The 14,252-nt window shown below is 39.3% G+C and overlaps 2 protein-coding genes across 3 annotated transcripts; one reads left to right on the forward strand and one right to left on the reverse strand.

Annotated features, from left to right (window-relative positions):
• Positions 1-1,414: 1,414 nt before the first annotated feature.
• LOC147853980 (E3 ubiquitin-protein ligase RSL1-like) lies at positions 1,415-9,595 on the reverse strand. 2 transcript variants are annotated; one of them, XM_087331864.1, is made up of 4 exons: positions 9,560-9,595; positions 5,131-5,862; positions 2,387-3,171; positions 1,415-2,180 (listed from the first exon to the last, which is right to left on the reverse strand). In XM_087331864.1, the coding sequence occupies exons 1-4, from the start codon at positions 9,560-9,562 to the stop codon at positions 1,796-1,798; spliced, it is 1,905 nt and encodes a 634-aa protein (XP_087187990.1). In that variant the 5' UTR covers positions 9,563-9,595; the 3' UTR covers positions 1,415-1,795. The 2 variants fall into 2 exon arrangements, with proteins under 2 accessions (XP_087187990.1, XP_087187991.1); XM_087331865.1 differs by lacking the exon at positions 9,560-9,595 and having other exon boundaries at positions 5,131-5,904.
• LOC147853981 (short-chain dehydrogenase/reductase 2-like) lies at positions 9,422-11,643 on the forward strand. Its single transcript, XM_087331866.1, has 4 exons — positions 9,422-9,538; positions 10,188-10,446; positions 10,673-10,846; positions 11,044-11,643. The coding sequence occupies exons 1-4, from the start codon at positions 9,528-9,530 to the stop codon at positions 11,425-11,427; spliced, it is 828 nt and encodes a 275-aa protein (XP_087187992.1). The 5' UTR covers positions 9,422-9,527; the 3' UTR covers positions 11,428-11,643.
• The last annotated feature ends 2,609 nt before the right edge of the window (positions 11,644-14,252 follow it).

Here is a 14,252-nt window from a genome sequence, read left to right on the forward strand (position 1 = left end):
TGGTTTTGTTCATAAATATAAAACTCAAACCTAAACCAAGCAACAAAACCTTTAAACCAAATCATTTAAATGATTTTCAAACTCAAACCAAAACAAATCAAAAAGATCTAGAAATTGTTACGCCATCAAGTCGTAGTTTCATTGTGTGGTTTCAGATCAAACCAAATTGTTAAAAGGTTTTTTTTCTAAACTTCAAGAGTTGTAAGGGTTCAAACGTAAAATTTCATAATACATATTGCAATTTTAATAGAGTTAATTTATATGTTGAATAAATATTTAAACAATGCTCCCCAGAACCGCTAAGCCTTCAAACTGCAATTTGAAGTTGGATAAACCAAAAATGATTCAGGTAATAAAACCTCAAACCAAACCCTTAACCCCCAACCCAAACTAAGTTGTTTACAATTTTTCAATACTAAACCAAATCAAATCCTAGTTGCATTTCCTTTTGCTTCTCCATTCGTCTTGACCTCACCTCTAGATTCAGTGTGCTTTCCTAGGGTCTAGCTTGGTCACTAGACACGCCAAGATCCCCTTGAACCAATACTCATTTCTAGGTATTATGATCTAATCATAATCTTGTCACATGCACAAGGGCTGTAAACTTGGTCATAGACACTTTTATAAGGTAAGATCCCCTTGTTTCATGGCTGACATTTCCAATTGCTCTAGTCTTATAGTTTAAGACTTTTCCACAATCATGGGTCAGTTCCCCATAATTGCCCCCCTGCAATTCTCCTCTCTTAATATGATCTCTGAGGATTAACCAATCTTTTTCTTTTTCGTTTTCTGCCCAATTAGTTTCTCTTTGTCACGATAGTGTACATACTGTCTTTGTTGAGTTGATGTTGGATGCATCGATGTCAACCAGCCCTGCATTCTCCCGATTACATTATTTTCAAATTCATGATGTAAAACATTTGTTACTTTCACAAATACACACAATGGGAGGTTGTAAGTGCTGTGGATTTTCCTAATTTGAGTATTTGGAGAGAAACCAAAGTCACCTCATGCCAACCCGCTCATTATGGTGGGTTTTATGCAAAATACAACTCGTAATTATTGTACGAGTATCATGAATAATGCGAGGCAACTAGGTATCACTTTTTGGTTATATGGAATATTGTGACATAGTGAAGTTTGAAAACCATCGCTTGAGCAAAAATATGAAGATTGAAGGTCTAAATAAGCATATTACCTGGTGGTGGTCATATTCATTGCCATATATAAAAATTTGGCATGTCCAACAACTTGGCTTACATATTCTCATCCCATTACTAGGAACACAATCTCACCACTATCCAAGATTCCCGGAAACAAATCTACTCCTAGCCATTCACAATTTTCCAGTTCAGAAACCCCTATGGTATTATTATTGACACAACAAAATGAGGCAGAAAACACAGCCTGATCAATCAAATTTCTTGGTTTACCTGTGTAGATTAGAGGCTCCGAGTTTATAAACAAAAATAAAGTAGGAACATAGCATTATCATCAAATTTCATGGTTTTTCTTATCTGTATAGATTGGAAGTTCAAACTTTATAAACATAAAGTTTCCTTTACAGAGATCCCCATACCAAAATGATTTCAGCAACATCACCTCTGATTTCATAATAACAAGTGAAACTTGTTCAAACTTTATAAACATAAAGTTTCCTTCACAGAGATCCCCATACCAAAATGATTCAGCAACATCACCTCTGATTTCATAATAACAAGTGAAACTTCATGAGCCGTGTCCAAGCAATTTACAAATCTAGCACCATAACCTTCTCTGGCATAATTGACCAGAATTAAAATAGCACTGGATTTCCTCTCAGTTCATGAACACCATGGGCAAAATTGCAATCATCACCCCGATTGCAGCCCCAATCATCACCCCGTATGCGGCCCCTCTCCCAGAATCGGCAAAGCTGTGTCTTATAGTGTGGATTAATCCTTGATTGAGAATAATCATTTAAAAACCTTGTATTCAACTCATTGAAATCTTCTGAATCCTCATAATCATCATCATAATCCGAGAGGGCACCATGAGAATTGAACTCTTCTGCATCGTCCTCAGCCTCGGACTCAGAAGGGTCATTAAGTAAATAACCCTCATCCCAGAGTTGACACTTACAAGACTGCTTTTTGTTTTTCCATGGTGCTCCACACAAATAACAAAATTCATGACCACATCTGCAAAAACAACACCAGTTATGATCCTGCCTTCCATCTTGGCGAAGGGCAAAATTTTGGATATTTACAATGACATCCCACGTTTTCTAAAATTCACCAGAATATCTCTCTAGAGTGAATCGGTTTACTTCTGGAGGGGTATATTCTGCTGAATAAAACTTAATTGCAAGAACTCAATACAAGAAAAGGAGTTAACATGATCATACCGACAAGTTATGTGAAAACAACCCTCGGCAAGCTCTATCATACGCCGGCATTTCGTACAGCGTTGCCACTTCTGGTTTTCTGCTAGTTTATGGAGTTTTGCATCCTGGGCATCCTTCAAGTCCGGAGGAAGTTGTTGATACTGTTGACAAGTCATTGATGCATGCCAAGGAACACGACATTCCACACAAAACATCCTAAAACATTCCACGCATGCAGCGCTAGTAACTAACAATGAAGATGAGCTGCTTGTTCCTTGACTGTAGGCACTTATAGTTTCCCTACTCATGAGCGCCGAACATTTCGGGAAAGGGCAATATACTCGTTCAGACTCGGGCATATTTGCCTCAATAATGCGCTTATTTAGCAATTCATACCACTTTGTTGAAAGGATGGATTTACATAGAGCAATGCTCAATGTCTGAGTGCAATCAGCTTGGGGGCAAGAAACAGGAACTCGGCCCATTTGTACTTTCACCTCAGCATGTTGAACAATGCAAGAGAGACAAAATCTGTGAGAGCAATCGGGTATAATGCATATTTCAGACAATTTCTTCCCTTCAAAACATATCGTGCAATCTTCCTTGGCCTCCTCTGCTTCAGATACCTCCTTTCTATCCCCCAGTGGTGCTGAATAGAGAGCCTCCCTGGCAAGTTTTAAAGCATGCCCATTTTCTCTTCGCGGAATCAAGGTCAGATGAAACTGCTCTAACATACATGTGAGTTCCATTATTTCAGCATGAAGCACCTTTGCTCTTTGTGAACGGACTTTCCATCTTCCTGTTACCTTCTCAGACAAGAGAAAACCAAATCAAATTCCCACAAATCAGCATTACAGTATAAAAACTGAAAACATTAGAAAGAAAGAAAACAAAATCTGAACCTAGTTATGATGGAGTCCAAACAAAAAATCTATTATTTTGAACCACCACATATTCAGCAATAATATTCTAGTTCAAGAAGAGAGACAGGAGCATGAAAAAAAGATAGGATAAACAAAAAGGAATAATTAGAAAGGAGATGCGAGAATAAATGAGGGAGGGAGGGAGGAGAATTATCATGTAGAAAGAAATACAGGCGTGCGTGACAGGAACATGAGGAAATAGAGATGGGAGCAACAAAATGAAGGAAGAATTAGAAAGGAGATGGAAGAGGAATAGACGGAGGGAGGAGGATAACGAGGCAACAGAAGAAAAAGCAAGATGAGAAATTTACAAGAATAAAAACTAGACAAAAGAGATCACAGTATCCGTATTAGTTCATGTTTTAGCCCACTTTTCACTTGTATTCTGACAAGTGTAGTAAAAGGAGTGTCAGATTTCAAGCCTGCTAAAATGGGTCTTATTGATGGCATTTGAGGCTAAAAATTACGCTAAAAAATTTTAATTGGAGGGATTCTTTTCTCATCATTAGAAGTTACATTTAAAGGTGTATCTCCAGGGACACAGAAAAGATGAAAGGAAACACTGAAATCAACTCCATTAATTATTGGAATCATTAAACTTCTACCAAAGATTGCTCAAAACCTGATACCCAATTACAGATAAGAAAATAAGCTTTCATGAAGGTCAGATGGCATCCACAATAGCACCAATGGATAAAAATGACCAGACAAAAACATAAAAGTTGATGCATAAGAATTTGCAGTTGGAGTTGTTTTGTACAAGATTGCTGAAAGCAATCTGTTACATCCAGTGGCCTTTTATTCAATGAAGTTCTTGACACAAGACCTGGAACTATGAGATTCATGAGAAAGAGAACCATAATGAATGCTGTTAAGATACTAAGGTATCTCCTTAAAAGGGGTTCTCAAAATATATATAGACAATAAAAATCTCAAGCATTTCACTACTTCCCGTTTTCACCAAGAGGCTCTTTTGTGACAGTTTATAAATCTAGTCATCAACAAGGACCTTCCAATGACTTACCTCAAATTCCATGCATTGCAGCCCAACTCCCCAGAAGACTGAAGAGAACTTTTATCAGAAAATGCGCATATGGTTATAGAACTCAACATTTTCTAAATCATATGACATGAAATTTTAGGGTTCATAAAATCATCAAAAAGTCAATAGGAAAAAAAAAAGAGCATGGAAGATAAAGAACATCCTGAAAGCATGAGTACATGCTTAAGATTGCGTGGAACATCTACCTCTTCCATTTTGAGACTTAATAAGTTCAAGCTCGTTAGCTTGCAATGCCAACAATCCACCAGAACTTATGTCAAATGGTATGCATCACATGACAACCAATCATACATGAGTTTCTATCAAGCATGTTAATATGCAAGATGTCAACGAAAAGGTATGATGAATGGATAGCAACCAACTGATTGACTTTATATCAAGCACCTTAATACATAAGATATCAACAAAAACTAATGTCACAAGTATCCTAATACATAATACGTCAACAGAAAATTGCAAAAAATTACGTCAAACAGTGCACATCAGATAGTGACCATTTCAATTGAGTTTTCTATTGAACGACTCAATACGCAAGAGATGAACATAAAAGTATGTCAATAAGTGCATGTCAGATACCAACCAATAAGTTTACTTTGCCATCAAGCATCTCATTAAGTAACAGTAAAAACAAATCAACTTCAATTTCTGACATGAAAACAATGAGACCAACAAACCATTAAAGAAGCAAATGAAGCCTACACGAAAATATCTCACGGATCTGTCCAACTATATAAAAAGAAAAGCCAACATGAGCAGGAGGTTTGGAGTTTAGAGAACACCTGATTGTACATGAGGACGGAATCAGTATAGACGTCAACACGTGGTAATTGCAAAGCTATAACCGCCTCTAGTCCTGCCGTCAGAGCCGAATAATCCGCAATAGTTTTTCCTGTTCCCAACTCTAGAGGTTTCCGAATTTCGCACAAGACTAACCCATCAGGACCCATTACAACCGCGCCAACAAAAGCCTGTACGGGGTCCGAGTCCACCATAGCAATAGACGTCACATAGAGTTCACAAACACTATCATCATTCATTCCAGGGATGAAAGGATCCTCGCAAAGGTCACCGCGCTCTTCCCAAGCCATATCATCAATATCTTTAAGGGAACGCGCGAACCTTTTGTCATGTTCTCTCATCCGGAAATTTTGTTCAAGCCTTCGTCTTTCCACATCCATGGAACGATGATACTCTGCCTCTTGCTGTGATCGGGAAAGCTCCAAGTTCTGCATGGCGAAAGCAAGAGATCGATCAGGAGGCGAGAGGTCACAATATTTTCGGTGTTGATCGACATTTCTATATTGCTCGCTATGGTTATCGCTAGGGTTAGGGTTAGGGCAAGGGCTTGGTGGTTGGTGCCAGGGAAGGCCTAGGTCGTTGCAGGAGGCTTGTAGGGCTTCTTCTAGCTGTAGCCTGTAGGCCAGGTTGAAGTCATCCTGCGCCATGGCAGCTTCGCTCATCTGCTGCGTCTGATGGAAGACCAGAAGCTCCGTGTCGGGATCACTCATCGCCTTCTTCAACTTCTCTCTCTCTCTCTCTTTGCTTTGCTTTGCTTTGCTTTGATGTGGGCTTCTTTTCGCGGCTGCTCTGCTCTGTATTTATATACCAATACATACAAATATGGTCTTCGCATTGAATGTGTGTGTGTCACGTAGGGATCGGCTCGGCTCGGCTCAGTTTGATGGTGTCAATCTCAAACCGTGTAAAACCGATTCAAGAAATTGAAACGTAAACCAAACCGAACCACGAAACCATCTAAACCAAAACCGTTCAAACCAAACCCTTAAAGAAAACACACAACACAATGTATATATGCATGTATGTATGTATGTATGTATATAATGTGTATATATATGTATGTGTATGTGTGTTTGTGTATGTGTGTGCGCGCACCATGATTTTGAGTGTCGTGAGCTTTGACGGGGTAGTTAGTGTGGCGTGGGTCGTCGATGGGACGATGCCGAATTGTTGATCAAGTTGTTGGCTACACGAACAACACTCCGCCAGAGACAGCATTTCAACGTCGTCGATATTATTCCCTTCGATTCTGCCAGAGACAGCTCTTCGAGTTCCATGCCTCTACAATCGGCATATAGAGACAAATTTTGTACATCATCCCAATTATCGTGCAATCCCCAATATGATAGAAAGGGGGAAACAATCTCCATCTCTTATCTCTAAGTCAAGATTGAAAGTCTTTGCTCTTTCGTTTAGGACTCCTAGGTTGTGCAAGGACTTCTCCGATCATAGAGTCCTCTAAGGACAGAATTTCTTCGGATCGGGTGCTGGTAACATTAACTTCGTTGATGACTGGAGAGTGGTCTGAGTTAGGTCGTCCTCGATTCCGCTCGAATCGCCAACTACTCTCTTTTCTCATGATCGACCAGCAGTCGGAAACATTGTGGCCAGCTTTTCAGCAGTGTGTGCAGAATTCGCTTGATCGGCCCGTTCTTGACTTCGGTTGTTGTCGATCTCCCCTCGTTTTCGATCGGTTCGTATTCCGACTGATTCTTTCAGCTTGTTCTCTTGTTTGACTCTGTCGAGTGATGGGCTTCTGTCGATTCATCGATGGTAAGTCCCATCGATTTTCGTCGAATGTCCTCGGTGAGGACTTGCTTGATCGTCTCATCCAAATTTAGGATCGGTCGGCTATTGGCGCATGTCGTGCATAATACCTCCCAACTCACCGGCAAGCTCGATGGGAGGGCAAGGGCTTTCAATTCTTCTTCGACGTTGATCCCTTGTGAGGAGAGTTTTGACAACACTCAGTTGAAAGTGTTGATGTGGGAGGTAGCCGGATCGGTCTCTCTCATCTTCATGTTGAACAATTGTTTGATCAAAATCAATTTTGAAGATGAGGACTTTTTCTTGTACATGGCTTGTAGTTTCTCCCATAGTGAGAACGTTGTCGTCTCTCTCTTTTGCCATGCTAAAGTAGATTTCGTCCTGTTGAGAATCAAGCTCAACTTGGTCTAGTGTGTGAACTCACCTTGAGAGTGAATAGACACTCCAATGGTCAAGAGTCACCATTATGTCACCACTTTGTATTCTAGCATTTAGTATGAGTTATAGAATCATATTCTATGACACATAACTTATGAGCTTTCACATTCCCCATGCTCCATGAGTCTTGTAGTTAATGAAGAGAGAGGGTGACTATATAAAGCACCCTCCTCCTACCTTGTATAAGTCGAGTCTTTCTCCTTTGTTAATATACCTTACCTTGCATATTCTTTGTGTCTTACTCCTTGTCTCTCTCACTTATTCTCTCTCTCATATCTATTCCGCTGCACAGAATCCATCTCTTGATTCTTTACATGGTATCAGAGCGACTTGGTAGCTCGATCTAGCCCATCCACGTGCGTTGTGTCCTACGCCAACGAACAAGAACCGGCTCATCGCTATCATAGCTTTGCTACATAGCTCACATTCGAAGAGAGAAGAAGAAGAAGAAGAATCGACATAATGAATACTCAAATGGGGAGCACTCTCCCTACCGAGAAGTTGGATCGAAACAACTTCGCATCTTGGGAGTACAAGATGCACCAATACCTTGTCGGACAAGGCTATTGGAGCTACATCAAAGGAGTGCACGAAGACCGACCCGTCAAAATGGCTCCCGGATACGCGACATGGGAGCAAGCCGCAAGCCGTGTGATGTATTGCTTGGCGACATGTGTTCACGATCACATGCTCGGCTACATTCGCGAAGCCAAGACGCCGAAGGAGGCATGGGAAAATCTACGAAAGAATTTCGCGGCGAACACAACCGCAAGAAGGCTTCAACTCCGCCAAGAGTTGAACAACATTCAACAAAGGGACATGTCCATCACGCCATACACCTTGAAGATCAAGGAGCTTTGCGACTCACTCGGCTCGATAAGCGTAAATATCGATGATGATGAGATGGTGCAAATATGCCTTGGCGGCCTCGCACCACGGTTCGGCGCGATGCGAACCGCCGTTCTAGCAAGGGAGAAATCTCCCTCCTTCTTCGAGCTCCAATCAATGCTATTGGTTGAAGAAAACCACGTGTGTACAAGGAGCAATGAGTCGGAAGGCCACATGCTCTACATGCACTCGAACGGAGGAAGAGGACGCGGACAAGCGAGATAAGTAGAGGCCATGCACAAACTCAACATTAATATATATATATATATATAATTTCATTATTGTTGCGCCAAATGTTAGCGCATTCTTGTAAATCTTGTTGCCGACTTCATAATGCAAATTCCTCTACTTCTTATTCACTTTTCTAATTGAATATTGTTTTTGGCGTCGACTCTTTTGACGGTTTGAAGGATAATCCCCCCCCTTTTTTTTATTCTCTTTGTTGTCCCGAGAAGAACTACAACAACCTTTTTTGTCGCCCTAGCCCATGGATGGAGTCTATCAGCAAGTAGCAAGAGTGTACACACACGTCCAGTGAGAGAGTTGGAGTAGCTTGCAACCAAATTCATCACACTCGAGCAATAAGAGAATCAACAACTTTTCGGGAACTTACGACATGAGGAGTCTCTCTCTCTCTCTCTCTCTTTGGATAAATACCAATTTTATTGTAAACCAACTCTCTCATGGGCCAATTTTGGCCTTAAGAAGACGTTAATATATCTTTCTCTCTCTCTCTCTCTCTCTCTCTCTCTCTCTCTCTCTCTCTCTCTTTGCGGCATCACACTATGGGAAGCAAATCAAACGGTCCTCGAAGAGAACCAAAGATCACTCGCTCTCTCATTGCTAGACATTTCATGTTACCTGGTGACACCCCAAGAGTTGTCCGAGATGAATTTGGTTTTCATACGGCTCGCCATCGACTCGTTCGATCCTTGTTTTTGTGCCGCAAAATACGGAATTGTATAAGATTTCCCGATCAATGAGATTTTTCTCTCGGACACTCTCTCTCACTCACACACACACACACACACACACACACACAAGAGAGAGAGTCATAGATAGTATGAGAGAAACATCAATAAACAAGAAAAAGATCCTGAGATTTAAGACAAGGAAATCGAAGAAGAAGAAAGGAAGAAGAAAGAAAGAAGAAAGAAAGAAGAGAAGAGAAGGGAAGGGGTGGAAAGGATCGTGGGCCGACGATTATCTGCGTCTGTAACAAGCAGATTGCTCGTTCGTTTTGTCTCCTGCTGCGCAGAGGAGAAAGCAAGCCGTTGTTATCGTTATGGCCTCCAGGTAAGAAGCTTTCATGGTGACCATCTCTCTCTCTCTCTCTCTCTCTCTCTCTCTCTCTCTCTCTGTTTGTAGAGACCCGCAAACTTGAAAGGCACAGGGAAACAGAGATCTATTTATAAGGGAGTGATTTCTTCCACTTCTTTCGCTTTTGTATAATTTTATTAACAGGATCGATGTTGGTTGCTTGGGTTGAAACCATGCATTCAACTGTGGACATCTCACTCTGGAAGCTCGTTTTATGTGTCCTGTTTTATGTTAATTTGTGTTATGTGTCCTGTTTATGTTAATTTGTTCAAATTATGTGTCCTGTTTAATGATTGTAATGTGATGCCTGAAACATTTGTAATTTATGGGTAAAACAAATTTCAGATAAATTACAGAAACATGCATATGCTGTCCTCTGCTGTATTTCTGACAATTCACTGCTTTTTATTTCTCTGGTGACAGAGATTTATATGACACCTCACTACTTGTTGTCATTGTACTCCTATTTGATAGTGATTGTGAAACTATATATATGCATTCCCTGACAATGAGTATAGAAGTGCATAAAGACCCATTTAACCTCCGATGCCAAAAAATCCTATAATTGTAATTGCTCTCTTGGTTACTCAGCGAACAATGCAATAAATGTGTGTGTTTAATGCAGATGGTGGTCAAGAGAAACGGTGGCAGTGGTTACAGGTGGCAACAAAGGCATTGGTTTTGAGGTTGTAAAGCAATTAGCACGGGAAGGCCTTACGGTTGTCTTGACTGCTCGCGATGAGCAGAAGGGATTATTAGCAGCCGAAAAGATAAAGAACGAAGGCTTGGATGTAGCATTTCACCCTCTCGACGTGCTGGTTAAAGAATCTATTTCACAATTAGCGACTTGGCTTAAAGAACGATACAATGGCCTTGATATCTTGGTATAGAATTAATAATTGAACTTAATTGGGTAGTCATGTACAAAAGGTTTAGTGTGGTACATCACATGGTAGGGTTATAATGAACTGGTGTTTGTTGCACATGTAGCGAGTTATTACTTTGTGCAAGTAGAGGAGCGGTGATGATCTCATTGCTCAAAAGTTTATCTATTGTTTTCATGTATTCTGCTTATATGTTGCATGTATTTTCTTTTTGTTTTGTTTGTAGGTTAACAATGCTGCCATCACAGATGATGAGCCATCTTTTGCAAATGCGCAAAAGGTGCTGAGGACTAATTATGTGGCAGTGAAGGATGTGACACAGCAACTACTTCCATTGTTCAAAGGCTCTGCAGCCGGAGCTCGGATTGTGAATGTCAGCTCAATGCTTGGTCAGCTTGAGGTAAATTTGTTCTTTTTTTTTCAGGTAAATAATACCTGTTTTTCAAACATATTGTGTTCCTGTGAAATTTGAACATTGGCTCATTGCCATGCTCAGCTTGAGGTAACCATTTGCATTACTTAAAAGACAATCTTTCAAACATCCTGTCTTTCAGTTCTCCAACTGCATTTTATTTACATCATTAATATAATTCTCAGAGGTTGAAAGATCCAACATTACGTGAAGAAATCGGAAATCTAGAGAATCTCACCGAAGAGAAAGTGGATAAGTTTGTGGAGAAGTATTTAGAAGATATCAAGTGTGGACGAGTAGATGCATGGCCCTATCGAGCATATAGTGTTTCAAAAATAGTTCTTAATGCATACACTAGGGTGCTGGCAAGATCTGTAGAGGATCGTCCAGATGGGCAACACATATATGTGAATTGTGCCAGCCCAGGCTATTGCAAAACAGACATGACCAAGAATTCTGGTATCTACACAGCCGAAGAGGGTGGTGCGATGCTTGTTTGGGTAGCGCTCTTACCTCCCAAGGAACCATCTGGCCAGTTCTTTGCTCAGAAGAAGGTCGAGCGTTATTGAGAAAAGGAAGACACTAGTTAAAGAACCCTGAGATCTACTAACCATGAATGGCCGAGTGAATTCATGTATTATCAGGTTGTAAGTAAAACATTAGGTAGTATTTCAAGTTTCCATAAGATTTAGCTCTTTATTCTGCAAATATTGCTGCCAGATTCTAAAACTGTCTGTAAAATTTCATAAAAACTTTGATCAAAATAAGTCTCCCTATTTGGCGAATCCGCACTCCCTCTAATTTTGATTTTTTTGGGGCTTGGTTGCTAAGGATTCTTGGTTCTTTTCTTTTATGGTCTAATGATTTATACATTTGGAAGACAAAGATATTTTGTTCAAGGCAAATTTAGCATAAGTGCAAATCATGTGAACTGCTGAAGACAAGCTAGTTTTATACATATTGAATGCTAGTTAAGTTGTCAAAACACTTAAAAAGGTGCAACCCCAATTATCATGCTCACACTAAATAGAATCATTAATAATGATAGCGAGGCCTAGACCTTGACTAACCGAATGGTGATAATAATGGTCAAGCCATTTTGATGGACTATATATTAGCATATATTGGCATGAATCGTTACTTTCATCAATATGTATCTCCACGCACACTAGTGTAAATTTGGATATTGTGCCTAAGGCTTTAGTGAATTTTGGTATAACCAACCATAGTATGAACCATATGTACCATATGTGCATTCGCATTCTCGAATGGTTCAATCATTCGTGAAAGAAAAACACCCTCAAAGAATGATAAATACCATACTTTTGGATTAACTATTTATTATGAGGTAGATAAGCATAAAAACAAAAAAAAACATTAAACAAATGGGAAAAAACAAAAAAAACACAAGAATGTTTGAATAACATTCACATTCGTTTTCCAACGTAGGAAGACGAATGTTATATTAGATGAACACGAATTTTATGTACTATGTAACCAACAACGTATCTAAAATGAAGTAGTTCATCAAATGTAAATTTGGAATTTGTTTAAAAAAGATGGGTATCCCTTGCCTCAACAAATATTTTTCGTGGGTACTAATAATGCTAATAAACGTAAGATACACGACCCTTGATTGAAGGTTTATGGTTTTCATTGTTTGCCCAATGCATGATTTATCTTAATGCTTTCTTTTTCTAACGTGTATTGCTTCTTGGCCTCCTTGCAAGTGGTAGGGAATCTTTTAGAGTTCTTCATTTGTAGCCTATTGTTGTTGTGAACTTGTTGCTCTGATACCTCATGTCGGATTTAGGGTAACTCATGGTTTGACCTAATCCCTCAAGACATCAATGATCTTACAATGTGGGTATAAGAAAGAAAGCAAACAAAGATAAGAGCCCTATAATTGACACAAGTCAAAGAAACAATTAGATGGCTCATGCATATTAGCTCTCTCCCTCCCTCCCTCCCTCTCTCTCTCTCTCTCTCTCTCTCTCTCTCTCTCTCTCTCTCTCCATACTGACCATGAAAACTTGGTTGAGGATGAATATCACTTCTTACATGCATTTACGGTAATTCTTGAGAGGTATTATGACTTTTATACGTAGCATGATAATTTCTAGGTCATACTCATATCTTCACCAATATGAATGAGCACATGTATTCATCATTGTTTTTCATGGAGAGTTTAAACTAGTGTAGTAAACCCCCATGTTAGGAAGGAGGCATGTGTAAGATGATATGTTTATTTGGTCCCATAGGTCATAATTGACCTCATGGATGATAAAAAAATCAATTCCATTCCATCACTCTATTTTCCAAATCCTTACTGATCCTACCATCTAATCTTAAATTTGTTGATTGATTTGCCTTCTTGGAAGAGAGATTCCATTTGAGTTTGGTAGAGTTGCTAAATGTTGGTTGAGTTCTTAGCCTTACACTTGTTCTACCTTTAGCCAATTTGTAGTATATCTTCCTTTTGATAGCTTAAATCTTGCATTCAAGGTACGTGAACTTTCATCTAAATCCATATCCCAACTATTGTAATGTCTTTCGGTATCATTTATGAAAGTTTATTTCGGTGTTCTTCATGAGAACCCCTCAAGGTTGATGCATAAGGACATACATGTTGGTTAGATGGGCAAGAGTGAGTGCAAATTGCCTTAAATCAAATAATGTGTAAACCTAGGTACTTAAACAAACTCTAAACCTACAACACTATCCAACATACAAAACAAGACCATTTACTTAACCATGAAGAGAGGTTACCATGATTGCACTCACTCAGTAGAAGAATTTAAGAAAAAGTGGTCACCAACTCGATTTAGTTTCCATCTGTCCACTTAAGTAATTACAAGTCATTAAGATACAATAATTAAGCTCTTAACATAATTAGGAGTGTGATTAAGGAGATAGAATTTAATGTTATTTCAAGGGAGTATGTTCAAATGAGGAAGAACCCTTGTAAAAGGTTTACAGTTTCAACTTTATACTTCCGCATTTAATCAAACTACATTTATAATCCTTTCACGCGTGGGAGGGTATACGTGTACATATATAGGTATAAGTTTATAACCATTATACCCCATTAAAATGTTAGACTTGCACAATAGGGCACATGTAATTTTGCACTTGTACAATGGGGTAGATACAATGGGTGCATGGGAGTGAGCGAGAATGTGTGTGAAGGTGTAAACCGATCTGGAATAATGTGTGCGTATGTGGTGAAACTTGTAACCATGTGCATTTAGCAAACTAAATGTTTGTGCGTGTTTTTTTTTTCCCGAAAAGTATGTGCCCAAGAATGTATAAATTTTATGTGTAAATGATGTGTGAATAGATGTGAGTTTTTGTGAATGCATGTTTGTTTGATATGTATGTGTGTGTTGATTAT

The sequence above is a fragment of the Azolla caroliniana genome, unplaced genomic scaffold (assembly GCF_043228905.1).
Source record: "Azolla caroliniana isolate FFs.n. ecotype wild unplaced genomic scaffold, voAzoCaro1.0.p SCAF_16, whole genome shotgun sequence".
Taxonomy (NCBI): Eukaryota; Viridiplantae; Streptophyta; class Polypodiopsida; order Salviniales; family Salviniaceae; genus Azolla; species Azolla caroliniana.